The sequence below is a fragment of the Dysidea avara genome, chromosome 12 (assembly GCF_963678975.1).
Source record: "Dysidea avara chromosome 12, odDysAvar1.4, whole genome shotgun sequence".
Taxonomy (NCBI): Eukaryota; Metazoa; Porifera; class Demospongiae; order Dictyoceratida; family Dysideidae; genus Dysidea; species Dysidea avara.
The window spans coordinates 8,778,962-8,796,712 of NC_089283.1; the positions used below are offsets into that span (position 1 = coordinate 8,778,962).

The window sequence follows — 17,751 nt, forward strand, 5'->3', positions numbered from 1 at the left end:
CTTCATTGTAGCTATAAAAAAGAAAATTGGCCAATGTGCCCAAATGTATGGTTTTCCAAAATAGGGTCACATATATTATAGTGTATTATATTGGGACTTTTTTCCTACTGGCCAAATGGACAAACCTCATATGTTTTGCCTTTGAAAGCCTGAAAATGCTCTTACGGCCTATAGTCGTGTTAAGCACCTCTAAGATTAATTATCATTTTAATGATTACTGAAGCGCTGTTTTGTTTCAAAACTTACTAGGCCTGAATTAGTAAGATGTATATAGTGGAGTGATTTTTGATTCATTGCTAGCTAGTTTATAGATTTATGTAGCTATGCTATCAAGAGACTGAGTTAACATTCACACTTCTCAGTCTGGGATCACAGTTATTGAAAACTTCCTGAACCTGAAACCCCCTCTGAAAATTCCTAGATCCACCACTGTATCCCCTTCCCTCCTTTAGGGTCAGGTGCAAGGAGCCCGGCATGCCTGCATTATGAGCTCAAGGGCGGTTGGGTGGCATATGAGCAAGCACGTTGGGCTCACACTTAGCTCCCTTATGGGGGATGGGCAGGGGACTTTTGCATGTTATGTAGATTCAAAAGCATTTCCCTCCCCTTTGAAGTTGACTAGTACATAAGCAAGTGGAATCTCTTCTCCGTTCATTTTGCTAAAGTTTTACCAGCTATCCAAAGAAGAAGACTCTTCTTATAGTGTTAGAGAATTATGGTGTACCAAGAGATGCAGATGGAACCTTAACAGCCAATTATTATTAATTTTCAGGATTTACAAAAGTTACATCAATTTTTTTGAATAAAACTTACAAAATAATGATTTTATGCATATAGATTAGATGATAACATGAGTACAGTGTAGATAGACAGTTAAGTCACTTAGAAAACCTAATAACAACAAAGTATTTAAAATTGTATTTAAATATCTTGGAAAGTATTTGTATGTGTATTCAAATATTATCCTGACAAAGTATCTACATTTGTATTTGAATTAATTACTAGTATTTCTATTTGTTTTTGATAAATTTAAAAATACCATGCACGGTATTTAAGTCTGATTGTCATATAGCAAACTTTAAGCTACTTCCTTATGCCTTTTATGATCTATATACTTTGGGCTGTCCGCACAATGGAGTCACCTGAGGTCCAGATAAGGAACATTCCACTGTCTCTTATATTGACACAAGCTTATGAAGTAGAGCACCTGTGACATCATACTTATAGATTTCTTATGCTTTCTTGACGTATTGTTGGCAGCTTTCTTCTTTGGTTACTGCTTGCGGGGGTCACAGATGTCAGATGATGCCACAGTGAATAATGTACTCAGTGGTAGTGATTCACTGTCATATTCACCAGTAGATTGCATCAAATCATCACTAGGCAATGCTGGCTGACTGGTCAAGAGTATCTGCAACAGTGTCATTTATCCTTGAAGTTTGGTGATCCAGCAATGTCATTGGCCATGGATGCTGAGTGGCTAGCTTGATATATACCCATTTCAGTATCAATGACATCACAATTTTTCCACTTGGGTACCTGCCTTGTCCTGCTTCCATTCTTTTATCCTTTATTCACCCCGAAGTAAATCCCTATACACAGCTCAAAGGATCTGGTGTAACTGCTCTGCCAATTCACAGGCTATATGTTGCCATATACGTACATCAGATTTTTTTCATTGTCCCTCTAACTGCTTTCTATAGTGACATTCACTCCATAATTATACTAACAGTTGAAATGTCTCTTCTTTCCTCCAGAAAGTAGCCTGACATTTATCACCAAACAATTTATCACTCGACTAAACAGATCAGCACATGTACATTAAGGACAAAACCTTGGTTTCTGATTTAAAGAATGCTTCATTGTAATGGAGCTGCGGGCTAGGGGACTCAGACAAGTAGCGATGGCCACTGAGCAAACTGAATTACCATACCAGTGCAAGTAGCTTAGTACTATTGGTGCAGCTAGCTTAGTCCAGTACAGTTTGCTTGATAAGTGTTCACAATCATTGTTTCCCAGATTGTGCTACCAGACTGTGCTGCAACATACTGAATCACAGCAAATTTGTGTACTCATGTGAACTAGTTAACTTTAGAATAGTGTATAGATAGCTAATTGCAAGCTGCTATTGCAATGTATATAATAACACAGAAAAATAGTGTTCCAATACTATATATTCTAACCCCGTCTTTATTCAGTATTGGAACAACTATTTTAAAAAACTCCCTATAACGAGACAAAACGAACCTCAAATCTATAAATGACTCTAATGTTATTCACTATTTGGGGCTGTGGTCTATTTTTATTTGAGCCTAGGTAGAATTTTTGGACTATTACTTCCAACACCATAACATAGACGGAGCAAATACAGTCAGTATTTGTGTATGAATTATGCTGTGTAATCATTTATAGTAAACACCCTCTTGTGAATTTGATTGCATGCTTTCATACCTCTTCGTAAATATTTGTGCAGATAACAATATCTAATCCAAAACAGCCAAGCTGTAAAAAAAAGTGTGCATAAGTGTGCGGCCCTCAAAAAGGCTATGGTGAAAAAAGATGTAAAATCCAAGGTGGCGGCCAAGAAATGGCTGTGATGGTAGGTTAATGGTAAAAATTTTAATAACAGCAATTCAGGTGAATCTTTGTGCCGCTTGGTCTTGGCAAAAAATTCACCTAAATTGCCGTTATTAAAATTTTTACCATTAACCTACCATCACAACCATTTCTTGGCCGCCACCTTGGATTTCACATCTTTTTTCACCATAGCCTTTTTGAGGGCCGCACACTTTTTTTACAGCTTGGCTGTTTTGGATTAGATTTCATTTCTTTTTGTATTTGTATACCCCAAAGCAGGCCTATGGCCGGCTTTGGGACTTTTTTAACATATCTTTTTTTCTTTACCACAGGAAGAAGAAAAGATGAGTAGGTGTACTTTAAATATTTTATCAGTAAATGTACAAATTATATATATATAATACATATATTGATTACAGAAATCTCCATGGTGGTTTCTTTGAAACTGAACACTCTACAAGGTGACTTCTTCTAGATGCTCTCTCTACTGGGTGAATTGTTTGTAGCTGAACGATCTACAAGGTAACTTCTTCTAACCGATCTTTCTACAGGGCAATTTGTTTGTGGCTGAATTTTCTACAGGGTGATTTCTTTGCAGCTGAACTCTGCACATGGTGGTTTCTTTGTAGCTGAACTCTCTACAAGGTAATTTCTTCTAGCTGATCTCTCTACAGGGAGATTTGTTTGTAACTGAACTATCTACAAGGTAATTTCTTCTAGCTGATCTCTCTACAGGGTGATTTGTTTGTAGCTGAATTCTGTACAGGTGATTTGTTTGCAATTGCATCTGAGCTCTTTACAAAATGGTTTCTTTGTAGCTGAACTCTCTACAAGGTAACTTCTTCTAACTGATCTTTCTACAGGGTGATTTGTTTGTAGCTGAACTATCTACAAGGTAATTTCTTCTAGCTGATCTCTCTACAGGGAGATTTGTTTGTAGCTGAACTCTCTACAAGGTAACTTCTTCTAACTGATCTTTCTACAGGGTGATTTGTTTGTAGCTGAACTATCTACAAGGTAATTTCTTCTAGCTGATCTCTCTACAGGGTGATATGTTTGTAGCTGAATTCTGCACAGGTGATTTGTTTGCAGCTGAACTCTTTACAGAATGGTTTCTTTGTAGCTGAATTCTCTATAAGGTAACTTTTCTAGCTGATGTCTCTACAAGGTCACTAGTTTGTAGCTGAACTCTCTACATGGTGGTTTCTTTGTAACTGAACTTTCTACAAGGTGACTTCTTCTAGCTGATCTTTCTACAGGGTGATTTGTTTGTAGCTGAACTCTCTACAAGGTAACTTCTTCTAGCTGATCTCTCTACAGGGAGATTTGTTTGTAGCTGAACTCTCTACAAGGTAACTTTCTAGCTGATGTCTCTACAAGGTCACTAGTTTGTAGCTGAACTCTCTACATGGTGGTTTCTTTGTAACTGAACTTTCTACAAGGTGACTTCTTCTAGCTGATCTTTCTACAGGGTGATTTGTTTGTAGCTGAACTCTCTACAAGGTAACTTCTTCTAGCTGATCTCTCTACAGGGAGATTTGTTTGTAGCTGAACTCTCTACAAGGTAACTTTTCTAGCTGATGTCTCTACAAGGTCACTAGTTTGTAGCTGAACTCTCTACATGGTGGTTTCTTTGTAACTGAACTTAATTCTCTACAAAGTAACTTCTTCTAGCTGATCTCTCTACAGGGTGATTTGTTTGTAGCTGAACTATCTACAAGATAACTTCTTCTAGCTGATCTCTCTATAGGGTGATTTGTTTGTAGCTGAATTCTGTATAGGTGATTTGTTTGCAGCTGAGCTCTTTACAGAATGGTTTCTTTGTAGCTGAACTCTCTACAAGGTAACTTCTTCTAGCTGATCTCTCTACGGGGAGATTTGTTTGTAGCTGAACTCTCTACAAGGTAACTTTTCTAACTGATGTCTCTACAAGGTCACTAGTTTGTAGCTGAACTCTCTACATGGTGGTTTCTTTGTAACTGAACTTAACTCTCTACAAAGTAACTTCTTCTAGCTGATCTCTCTACAGGGTGATTTGTTTGTAGCTGAATTCTGTATAGGTGATTTGTTTGCAGCTGAGCTCTTTACAGAATGGTTTCTTTGTAGCTGAACTCTCTGCAAGGTAACTTCTTCTAGCTGATGTCTCTACAGGGTCACTAGTTTGTAGCTGAATTATCTACATGGTGGTTTCCTTGTAACTGAACTCTCTACAAGTAACTTCTTCTAGCTGATCTTTCTACAGGGTGATTTGTTTGTAGCTGAATTCTGTACAGGTGATTTGTTTGCAGCTGAGCTCTTTAAAGAATGGTTTCTTTATAGCTGAACTCTCTACAAGGTAACTTCTTCTAGCTGATGTCTCTACAAGGTCACTAGTTTGTAGTTGAGCTCTCTACATGGTGGTTTCTTTGTAACTCAACTCTCTACAAGGTGATTTCTTCTAGCTGATCTTTCTACAGGGTGATTTGTTTGTAGCTGAACTCTCTACAAGGAAACTTCTTCTAGCTGATCTCTCTACAGGGAGATTTGTTTGTAGCTGAACTCTCTACAGGTGATTTGTTTGCAGCTGAACTCTCTACATGATGGTTTCTTTGTAGCTGAACTCTCTGCAAGGTAACTTCTTCTATTGATCTCTCTACAGGGCGATTTGTTTGTAGCTGAACTCTCTACGTGGTGGTTTCTTTGTAGCTGAATTCTACAAGGTGATTTCTTCTAGCTGAACTATCTCTTTCCATAGTTACATGAACTCCCTACAAGGTAACTTCTTCTAGCTGATCTCTATACAGGGTGACTTGTTTCTAGCTGATCTCTATACAGGGTGACTTGTGTGTAGCTGATCTCAATACAGGTTTCTTGTTTCTAGCTGATCTCTTGAATTCTCTTCAGGGTGACTGCTCTATTAGGATGACTGCTCTATTAGAGTATCTCGATCTCGCACTTGCTGCACCAAGTTGGATTTCGTGTTATAACTCCGTGGCTTTAAGTCTGATTCTTCTACACCATTGAACAGCCTTTCTAAGATGATTACTCCATCTATACAGCGATTTTCAAAGCATTACCCCAAGCGGTTTATCTGGTAGGCATAGCAAGTAGTAGTTTTTTATTAGCTAATCTTGATTGCGTAATTGTTACACACTGTTGGTTTTTTTGTTGTATCTTCCAGGTTTTTAGCTCGATTTCTTTCAAACCACAAAAGGTTTGAGGTTCAATAGTTAACCTATTCACCCACCTATTTTCAGCTTCTTCTCATACGCGGTTTACCCTGTAGGCGTGACAACATATTGGTGTTATTTTTCGTGAATAATCGCTCATAAATCTTTTCCTGTTTATCGTATCTAATCCAAAACAGCCAAGCTGTAAAAAAAGTGTGCGGCCCTCAGAAAGGCTATGGTGAAAAAAGATGTGAAATCCAAGGTGGCGGCCAAGAAATGGCTGTGATGGTAGGTTAATGGTAAAAATTTTAATAACGACAATTCAGGTGAATTTTTGTGCCGCTTCACAAAATTTACCTAAATTGTCATTATTAAAATTTTTACCATTAACCTACCATCACAGCCATTTCTTGGCCGCCACCTTGGATTTCACATCTTTTTTCACCATAGCCTTTCTGAGGGCCGCACACTTTTTTTACAGCTTGGCTGTTTTGGATTAGATTTCATTTCTTTTTGTATTTCTATGGCCGGCTTTGGGACTTTTTTAACCTATACTTTTTTCTTTACTACAGGAAGAAGAAAAGATGAAGTAGATGTACTTTAAATATTTTATCAGTAAATGTACAAATTATATATATAATACATATGTGACCGGATTTGCGAAAAGGGGTCTTTCATACACATCCAATTTGCCAACTTTGACAATTGATAACTTCAGATTGGAAAGAGCTATTGCCTTGAAATTTGGACAGTGGTGAGCACCACTATAGCTGAATACATGGTGAAATTTTCAGGTTAATATGTTACTTGAACACTGAGTTATGGTCTCCAACATTTACGGAATTGGATGTGTGTGGAAGACCTCTTTTCGCAAATCCGGTCACATATATTGATTACAGAAATCTCCATGGTGATTTCTTTGTAACTGAACACTCTACAAGGTGACTTCTTCTAATTGCTGTCTCTACAAGGTGAATTGTTTGTAGCTGAACGATCTACAAGGTAACTTCTTCTAGCTGATCTCTCTACAGGGTGATGTGTTTGTAGCTGAATTCTGTATAGGTGATTTGTTTGCAGCTGAGCTCTTTACAGAATGGTTTCTTTGTAGCTGAACTCTCTAAAAAGTAACTTCTTCTAACTGATCTTTCTACAGGGCAATTTGTTTCTGGCAGAATTTTCTACAGGGTGATTTCTTTGCAGCTGAACTCTCTACATGGTGGTTTCTTTGTAGCTGAACTCTCTACAAGGTAATTTCTTCTAGCTGATCTCTCTACAGGGAGATTTGTTTGTAGCTGAACTATCTACAAGGTATCTTCTTATAGCTGATCTCTCTACAGGGTGATTTGTTCGTAGTTGAATTCTGTAAAGGTAATTTGTTTGCAGCTGAGCTCTTTACAAAATGGCTTCTTTGTAGCTGAACTTTCTCCAAGGTAACTTCTTCTAACTAATCTTTCTACAGGGTGATTTGTTTGTAGCTGAACTATCTACAAGGTAATTTCTTCTAGCTGATCTCTCTACAGGGTGATTTGTTTGTAGCTGAATTCTGTACAGGTGATTTGTTTGCAGCTGAGCTTTTTACAGAATGGTTTCTTTGTAGCTGAACTCTCTACAGGGTGATTTGTTAGTAGCTGAAATCCCTACAAGGTAACTTCTTCTAGCTGATCTTTCTACAGGGCGATTTGTTTGTAGCTGAGTTCTCTACAGGGTGTTTGTTTGCAGCTGAATTCTCTACATGGTGGTTTCTTTATAGCTGAACTCTCTACAAGGTGACTTCTTCTAGCTGATCTCTCTACAGGGTGATTTGTTTGTAGCTGAACTCTCTACAGGTGATTTGTTTGTAGCTGAATTCTATACCAGGCGATACTTCTAGGTGATCTCTCTACAGGATTCCTTGTTTCTAACTGAACTCTCAACAGGGTGATCTGTTCATAGCTGAACTGTCTACGGGGTGATTTGTTAGCAGCTGAACTCTCTAAATGGTGGTTTCTTTGTAGCTGATTTCTCTACAAGGTAATTTCTTCTAGCTGAACTCTCTACAGGGTGACTTGTTTCTAGCTGATCTCTCTACAGGGTGATCTGTTCATAGCTGAACTTTCTACAGGGTGATTTTTTTGCAGCTGAAATCTCTACGTGGTAGTTTCTTTGTAGCTGAACTCTCTACAGTGTGACTTCTTCTAGCTGAACTCTCTACAGGGTGATTGATTTTTTTGTAGCTGAACTCTTTACATGGTGGTTGCTTTGTAGCTGAACTCTCTAAAAGGTGACTTCTTCTAGCTAAACTCTCTAAAGGATGATTTGTTTGCAGCTGAACTCTCCACATGATGATTTCTTTGTAGCTGAACTCTCTACAGGGTGATTTGTTTGTAGCTGAAATCCCTACAAGGTAACTTCTTCTAGCTGATCTTTCTACAGGGCGATTTGTTTGTAGCTGAGTTCTCTACAGGGTGATTTGTTTGCAGCTGAACTCTCTACGTGGTAGCTTCTTTGTAGCTGAACTCTCTACAATGTGACTTCTTCTAGCTGAACTCTCTACAGGGTGACTTGTTATTAGCTGATCTCTCTACAGGGTGACTTGTTTCTAGCTGAACTCTCTACAGGTGATTTGTTTGCAGCTGAACTCTCTACATGGTGGTTTCTTTGTAGCTGAACTCTCTACAAGGCAACTTCTTCTAGCTGATCTTTCTACATGGTGATTTGTTTGTAGCTGATTTCTCTACAGGGTGATTTATTTGCAGCTTAACTCTCTACAAGGTGACTTCTTCTAGCTGAACTCTCTACAGAGTGATTGATTTTTTTTGCAGCTTAACTCTGTACATGGTGGTTGCTTTGTAGCTGAACTCTCTACAGGGTGATTTGTTTGTAGCTGAACTCTATATAGGGTGATCTGTTCGTAGCTGAACTCCCTATAAGGTAACTTCTTCTAGCTAATCTTTCTACAGGGCGATTTGTTTGTAGCTGAGTTCTCTACAGGTTGATTTGTTTGCAGCTGAACTCTCTACATGGTAGTTTCTTTGTAGCTGAACTCTCTACAATGTGACTTCTTCTAGCTGATCTCTCTACAGGGTGACTTGTTTCTAGCTGAACTCTCTACAGGTGATTTGTTTGCAGCTGAACTCTCTACATGGTGGTTTCTTTGTAGCTGAACTCTCTACAAGGTAACTTCTTCTAGCTGATCTTTCTACAGGGTGATTGATTTTTTGTAGCTGAACTCTTTACATGGTGGTGCTTTGTAGCTGAACTCTCTAAAAGGTGATTTCTTCTAGCTGAACTCTCTACAGGATGATTTGTTTGCAGCTGAACTCTCTACATGATGATTTGTTTGTAGCTGAACTCTATACAGGGTGATCTGTTCGTAGCTGAACTCCCTATAAGGTAACTTCTTCTAGCTAATCTTTCTACAGGGCGATTTGTTTGTAGCTGAGTTCTCTACAGGGTGATTTGTTTGCAGCTGAACTCTCTACATGGTAGTTTCTTTGTAGCTAAACTCTCTACAATGTGACTTCTTCTAGCTGATCTGTCTACTGGGTGACTTGTTTCTAGCTGAACTCTCTACAGGTGATTTGTTTGCAGCTGAGCTCTCTACATGGTGGTTTCTTTGTAGCTGAACTCTCTACAAGGTAACTTCTTCTAGCTGATCTTTCTACAGGGTGATTGATTTTTTTGTAGCTGAACTCTTTACATGGTGGTTGCTTTGTAGCTGAACTCTCTAAAAGGTGACTTCTTCTAGCTGAACTCTCTACAGGGTGATTTGTTTGCAGCTGAACTCTCTACATGGTAGTTTCTTTGTAGCTGAACTCTCTACAATGTGACTTCTTCTAGCTGAAAAGGTGACTTGTTTCTAGCTGATCTCTCTACAGGGTGACTTGTTTCTAGCTGAACTCTCTACAGGTGATTTGTTTGCAGCTGAACTCTCTACATGGTTTATTTGTTTGTAACTGAACTCCCTGCAAGGTGACTTCTTCTAGCTGATCTCTCTACAGGGAGATTTGGTGTAGCTTAACTCTCTACAGGTGATTTGTTTGCATCTGAACTCTCTACATGATGGTTTCTTTGTAGCTGAACTCTCTACAAGGTAATTTCTTCTAGCTGATCTCTCTACAGGCCGATTTGTTTGTAGCTGAACTCTCTACATGATGGTTTCTTTGTAGCTGAACTCTCTACAAGGTGATTTCTTCTATAGCTGATCTTTCTACAGGGTGATTTGTTTGTAGTTGAACTCTCTACATGATAGTTTCTTTTGTAGCTGAACTCTCTACAAGGTGATTTCTTCTATAGCTGATCTTTCTACAGGGTGATTTGTTTGTACCTGAACTATCTACATGATGGTTTCTTTGTAGCTGAACTCTATACAAGGTAACTTCTTCTAGCTGATCTCTCTACAGGACAATTTGTTTGTACCTGAACTCTCACATGATTGTTTCTTTGAAGCTGAACTCTCTACAAGGCGATTTCTTCTAGCTGATCTTTCTACAGGGTGATTTGTCTGTAGCTGTACTCTCTACAAGGTAACTTCTTCTAGCTGATCTCTCTACAGGGTGATTTGTTTGTTGCTGAATTCTGTATAGGTGATTCGTTTGCAGCTGAGCTCTTTACAGAATAGTTTCTTTGTAGCTGAATTTTCTACAAGGTAACTTCTTATAGCTGATGTCTCTACAGGGTCACTAGTTTGTAGCTGAATTCTCTACATGGTGGTTTCTTTGTAACTGAACTATCTACAAGGTGACATCTTCTAGCTGATCTTTCAACAGGGTGATTTGTTTGTAACTGAACTCTCTACAAGAAAACTTCTTCTAACTGATGTCTGAACAGGGTGAATTGTTTGTAGCTGAACTCTCTACAGGGTGATTTGTTTGTAGCTGATCTCTACACAGGTTACTTATTTCTAACTGATCTCTTGAATTCTGTTCAGGGTGACTGCTCTATTAGGATGACTGCTCTATTAGAGTATCTCGATCTCGCACTTGCTACACCAAGTTGGATTTCGTGTTATAACTCCGTGGCTTTAAGTCTGATTCTTCTACACCATTGAAGAGCCTTTCTAAGATGATAACTCCATCTGTACAGCGATTTTCAAAGCATTACCCCAAGCGGTTTATCTGGTAGGCGTGGCAAGCAGTCGTTTTTTTATTAGCTAATCTCGATTGCGTAATTGTTACACACTGTTGACTTTTTCGCTGTATCTTCCTGGTTTTTAGCTCGATTTCTTTCAAACCACAAAAGGTTTGAGGTTCAATAGTTAACCTATTCACCCACCGATTTTCAGCTTTTTCCCATAGGCGGTTTACCCTGTAGGCGTGACAACATATTGGTGTTATTTTTCGTGCATAATCGCTCATAACTCTTTGCCTGTTTATGGTATTCCAGCCAAAGTTGGTACCGAGATGCGCCTTTATACCCCCCTTCTGTGTGCCAAATTTCAAGGCAATCGGATAACGCGTTCGCTTTTTATTGCAGTTTTTGTAAGTGTGCGAAAAGAGGAAGAAAAATAAGAAGAAAAAAAAACGAAGAAACTAAGCCAATTTGTGAAGTCACATATCTCAGGAATGCCTGAAGCGATGTCTCTCAAATTTGGAATGTGGAGTACTGAAGTTGGAGGGAATGTACACAGCAAAATTTGTCTTGTTTCATCAAGGCAGCACAGAGCTACGGAGGTGCGAAAATTGCGTTTTCTTTCTTCCTGTCAATATACTCACGGGGTTGCGTGCCGGCTTCTTGGGCCGCACGACACACTATCGTGTGTCTTGCGCCTTTATACCCCCCTCAGTGTGCCAAATTTCAAGGCAATCGGATATTGTGTTCGCGTTTTATAGCAGTTTTTGTAAGTGTGCGAAAAGAGGAAGAAAAATAAGAAGGAAAAAAAACGCGAAGAAACTAAGCCAATTTTTGAAGTCGCATATCTCGGGAACTCTTGAAGCGATTTCGCTCAAATTTGGAAAGTGGAGTACTGAAGGTGGAGGAAGTGTCCACAGCAAAATTCGTCTTTTTTCATCAAGGCAACACAGAGCTACGGAGGTGCGAAAATTGCGTTTTCTTTCTTCCTGTCAATATACTTACGGGTGTTGCGCACCGGCTTCTTGGGCCGCACGACACACTACCGTGTGTCTTGATCTCTATGTACTTATTTGTACCCACCAGTGTAGTAAATGAAAATTGTTTTTTTTTAAATTAGATGATACATTTGAGAGGATAGCATATGCGCTTGCCCTAAGCAAAGGGAGAGCAAAAGCATTGGGAATTAAACTGCTACTATTCGGTCCTGAGAATGTTGGTAAAACTTGTTTAGTGTCAACTATGGTAGGAGATCCTTACCAAGAGGAGACTGCCACAGAAGGAGCTGATGTCTCCATCTTAAATACAAATGATTGGGTACAAATATCAGATGAGGAAGTTTTGGATCGCCTTCAACACAAGTTTCTGAGAGATTGGAGAGAGTCTGCTAAAGGCCACAGAGAAGTTGCTATGAGCAAAGCATTGGCTAAACACAACAATCCAGATGAATTGTTGCCGGAAGAAGCTACTGCAAAGCCCTCATTTCTCAATCAAGCTGTCAAATTCTTTTTACCATGGAGGAAAGGCTCAACCAACCAGCACACCAAAGGTGCTGATGTTCAAGAAGTTACTCAAGATACTATGGGCAGTGATGAGAATAAGCTTGATGCTGCTGAAATCAAACAAGCCATGAAATTACCAAACACTGATTTGGAAGATGAGCATGGCATAAATGTTTCCATTCTCGACTTTGCTGGACAGGTCATGTATCACAGCACCCATTCAGTGTTCATCAGAAAGGACAACATCATCATGGTGGTGTTCAATGCCTCCCGACCTTTAGCCAGCAATGTCAAAGTTCGATCCAGCACACTGAGATCTGATTCTATGACTAATTTAGAGAATGTGCACTTCTGGATGAAGACTGTCCATGCCATATGCCATGTTCCCGGAGATGATAATGATAAAGCTGATCTGCTTCCTGTAATCTTGCTTGTGGCAACCCACATTGATTTGCTTGGAGATTCTGCTGAAAAGGCTAAAGAAGACATTATTCAGCAGTTGGCACATGAGCTGGAGGGAAAGCCATATGCTCTTCACCTTGCAGGGCACCGTGATGGACTTGATCAGGCCCTCAGAAAATATTGCATATTCATTAGCAACAAATGCAGAAATCCAGCAGAGATTGCTAGACTCCATGATGCTGTGTTTGAATTGTCTCAACCGATTCTTTCAAAAGAGTATCCCATTGTTTACTTGAAGATTGAAAGAAGGCTGTTCTCCACTAAGAAAGGTGTACTCACAACTGAGGAGTTTCATGACATCTCTGAGCATTGTGGCTTCCATGCTGCCATTGATAGCAAGGAATTTGCTGGTGCTCTAAATTACTTCCATGATCGAGGAACTGTTCTGCATTTTTCATCTGTAAAGAGCCTTCACAAGCTTGTCTTCCTGTCCCCACATTGGTTGACAAAGCTTATATCTTACCTTCTCCTTGCTCATCCTTACAAACGTATTGGTGGTCGTCATGACAAGTCATTTCATCTCCTTATACACAATGGTATCCTTTTGGTCAGTTTCTTATCTTACATGTTAGATCTGTTCAATAAATCTGAATGTATAACTGGCTCTAAAGTTGTTACACAAGAAGCAGTTGATCTCATGAAAAAGTTTGGCTTCCTAGCAGAAATCAGTTCTAACACATACTTCTTGGAAGAACAGGACAGTTTTCACCAGGAAGAAGGATTAATGATTGTCCCAACTCTGTTGCCTGAAGATCCACAAAATGATAAACAAATCCCCAATGAAGATGATCCCAATGTCAGGGTAGTCTACTATTATTTCCCTGATTGCTTCATTTCACCAACAATCTACAATAATGTGATTGCTGAATGTATTAACAGAAACATAGAGAAACAGGAGGATGTGGTTTGGTAAGTTACGTTCATGTTTTAAAAAGTGTGTTTATAATTTATTAATTTAGTATTACTACATACAGTTTAGTATTTTAAGTGTATACTTTCAAACCTAGTTTGAGGTATTGTGTCAAGACTAAATCAACATTTTACATTTATTTACATTCATCTTTTATAACGGTCAGGTTGAGGAAGGGAAAGGCAAAGATGGTACTAGGAAATGGCCAGGATTACTGTGTCAGTTTAGCAGAAGAGCAGCATTGCATCAAGTTGTCCATCATCCTGTCAGCTGACACTCAACATTTAGCTGAAGAGCGTAGAGATCTGCTGGAGTTCTTTCAGTCAAAGCTTGAAGATGTTGTGATGGATTTCATGCCAGCTTCAAAGATTCCAATAGCCTACATCCCATGTTTCTACTGTGATCAGCTACATGCTAGAGTTGAGGTGCTACTTGAAGGGAAGCAGCTCCGTTGTCCTGTTAAGGATAAGTCAATACCCAAGGAGTATTACTGCAGTCTTGTCACTGATCAAGGTTTGTATGATTATATCCACCTGTAAAGTATATAATCTGATTGTGTTTGTATAGATGATATGCCTGTAGCGTCTACTGCTGAAGCATCAAGTTTAATGGTCAAAGCTGAAAGTAAGTAGTTGGTAGAAACTAATCTTACTGTATATTGTTTTATTAGTCTTGTAACAAGCAGTGGTATAAGTATTATGTTTAATCAGAACACTAAAAAAATTTATTTATTTATTGTGAACAGTGCTAACATTTGTAAAGTTAATGTTTTACCACAATAAAAATATCACAAATACGTTAGATTTCCACAGAGATTTTTATGACATGCCATTATGTATAGCATTATGTTGATATTTGAGTCTTTGTATTGTATAAATGAGAATGTTGGTGTGGTGCCTTCTGTTCCAGGCAATAGTAAGTGTTAAGTTTGTGTGATGTGGCTGTAACTACCTGCACGTATTTATTATGTTAACTACAGTAATCATTAAGTAACACTGTGAAACATTAATGAACTTTTTCTTTCTTAGTGTCTATATAGCAAAACAATACCACAATGTATATCAATGAATACCTCATTTATACCAGAGACATGTGGCTATACAGTCCACATACTGAAGGTCAATTATTGTTGTTAGGAATGCTACATTGTGCTGATATAATCTCAGGACTATACACAAAGAATCAGGAACAATTTACACTTACAATTTACATTATTATTTGCAGTATATTAAAATTATCTTGAAGGCACCACTGAAACACTGCTAATATGCTAGCATAATAACTAGAATAAAAAGATCAATATACTCTAATAGAGCAATTGCTTACACTATTAACCTATAGTGATAGGTGTCTCAATCATTTAAGTAACAGTTTTGTGCTAGCTAGTACAATTGTACTTTCAGCGCCAGAAAAATATTTGTCTGCTGTATCTGCAGGTGAAAATTGCTTTGGAAATTGGAAAAGAATAATAATTTACCATGACATATTTGCTTTAAAAGGCTGGAAGTTTACCTTAATTGTCTATAACATCTTTTGATTTCATAGATAAGGAAGTGCCTGCAATGTCTTCTGATACTGCATCAAGTTTGAAAGGCAGAGTCAAGAGTAAGTGGTTCACAAGATGTTCTATTACATGGTATAACTATTAGTATTGGAACAAATTGTGACAAGTTTTGTATTGGTAAACTGAACTTAAAAAGCAAGTGTTGATCTGTGAAAATTTTATACACAATTTGCTCAATATTAATTCTTTCAGTCAAGACATAATTATTATAATGTGATTATGGTTGTTTTGCACCAATGTTTAGAGAGGAATTTAGGAGGAATTGTTTCTTAAATTTTGATATTCATATTGTAGAGTAGTTATGAGTGTTTATACATGAATTTTACAGAGGAGATGTCATACCCTGAGCTACTGAAGTGGATAAAGAAGACAGCAGATTGGCAGTTGTTAGCAACATTTCTTCTTAATGAACATACTGTGCCAAGGGATATTGACATAATTGAAGAAGAAGCCAGAGGAAAAGTTGTCAAGTGTCAAATTGCTTTGGCTAGAATGTATACAGAGTCCACTAATGTTGAGGTCACTTGGAGGAGGGTGTATGATGCATTCATCAATGCTGATTACAACAACATTGCTGAAGAAATAAGGAAGAAATACCTCTTGAAGTAACTCAGACATGCACTGACACATTTAACTGACTTGTCTAGTTCTTCTTCACACACTATATATATATATATAGGATTGATGCTTTTAAGCAACATTGTATTACCTTTAGTTATAATAGTTTATAACTGTTAACTTTGATAGTAGGAGTATGGATTAATTTTGGCTAATGCTATGTCAAGTTTCATCGGTCCAACTGTCCCACTTATTGAAAATTTAAAATAATTTTTCATAAGTGAAATATCAAGCATAAATATCTGTATAAACTCTGAGCACATAAAGTCTCTAATTTTTCAGTGCTGTTTAACTGCAAATATTTCCTCAATGCTTAGCTAAAATATATACTACAGCTAAAAACAAGCTGCCACTTCATTGAGAACACACCACTTTCTTGTAATCAATTTTTGTATATTTTCACTCATTTTTTTCCTGATTTCAGTTAATCTTTTATTATATGCCAACCTACTGATCCTATATATACTCTTGAAACTTTTGATCATGAAACAACTAACACTACAAAAACCAAAGTTGTTTGATGAGATGTTCAGATTTAGAATGCTTCCAAGTCAAAGCACATGTACATGAGTTGATATGATCCAATCTGCATGCAGTGTTCTGGAGTACGTATCTTATGCAGAATACTCTGAATTAGGAAAGAAATTAAGTTTTGGTTTCTTGACACAGATAATCACATAATCTGTCGGTATGAACAAAGCCATGCCTATTGCTATCTGTAGACTTACTTAGAGCAACTCCCACTAATCAATTCACAAAATTTTCTATTTTGCTGCATGTATTTAAAAAAACTTTAAAATACACATGCCACTTAAAAATTTTATGTACATTTCAATCACTATGGTACACAGTAAAATCAAGCTCAAATCATTAAAACCTATACACGATCACATTTGCCTGTTTATGGAGAATATGAAAAATTTTGTTTTATGTTTGTACAGAATAAGGCATGTGGGTTATGGTTATGAGCGATTATTTACGATGCAGTAGAAACAAAGTTTACCATTGTGGCCTTTGTGGGTGCACACACACACAAACATACTTCACTAAACCACACAATGGCACACTCATACACACACGCGTGCGCATGCATGCACATGCACGTATATATGCACATGCACACACACATATGCTTACATTGAACTTTTCTGCATGCCATAATCTGTAATGTGATTTAATAGTGTAAGTCTTGCCAGGGCTCCTGTACTGTCCACCCAGTACATACATGGTACCCCTGTACTTATGTTGTATATTGTCTTAACAAAATAAGACGCCTCTCTTCTGTGAAATGCGTCTTTATAAGCAAGGATTTATAGTCTGTGCTCCAGTCACCTATTATTTACCCAATTTTATTAGCAAAAACATGGGAACCGAGGCATATTAAAACTTGAGCAGCCATAGCATAATTGATACAATAAAAGCACAATCGGTTGGTCTTTATAGGTTACCTGTACAAACTACCTGTGCAGTGTGGTGTGTGGCTAACTCTATAGAGTAGTGTACATATCCCCATTGATGAGCACTATAGCTGTCCCATGTTGCAAACAAAGTGTTTCTTTCTTAGCAACTGCATGCTACATACTTTGGGGAAAGAGTAAAGACTACAGACATTCTCAGTGGTTATGTGTGCAATAGGACACGTTTTCTAGGTTAGTCACTTGTATTAATAGGATATTATAGCCGTGCTCAAGAATCCACAAGACATTAAAATTCATGACTAATCTATTGAAAATTATTAATGCGCTTGTCAGCACTAAACCTATATGTTTCAATATAATTTATATTTGTTTCCAACCTTATCCTACCATCTGACAGTGATACTTGCAATTGGTGTGGGTAACTAGCAGTGACAAAGCAGTTTTCATCTCATCCAGACTCATTGAAATTTGCCAAGAAGTGTGTATGGCTGACTAAATAGCA

The 17,751-nt window shown here is 37.9% G+C and overlaps 1 protein-coding gene across 1 annotated transcript in view; it reads left to right on the forward strand.

Moving 5' to 3' along the window:
* LOC136241094 (uncharacterized) overlaps positions 1–15,951 on the forward strand; it is a 40,886-nt gene extending 24,935 nt beyond the window's left edge. Inside the window, exons 7-11 of the mRNA XM_066032268.1 lie at positions 11,896–13,648; positions 13,816–14,162; positions 14,217–14,273; positions 15,195–15,254; positions 15,542–15,951. Coding sequence (XP_065888340.1) covers positions 11,896–13,648; positions 13,816–14,162; positions 14,217–14,273; positions 15,195–15,254; positions 15,542–15,822 — 2,498 coding nt within the window. The 3' untranslated portion in view covers positions 15,823–15,951. The remainder of the gene's footprint in view (positions 1–11,895; positions 13,649–13,815; positions 14,163–14,216; positions 14,274–15,194; positions 15,255–15,541) is intronic.
* The last annotated feature ends 1,800 nt before the right edge of the window (positions 15,952–17,751 follow it).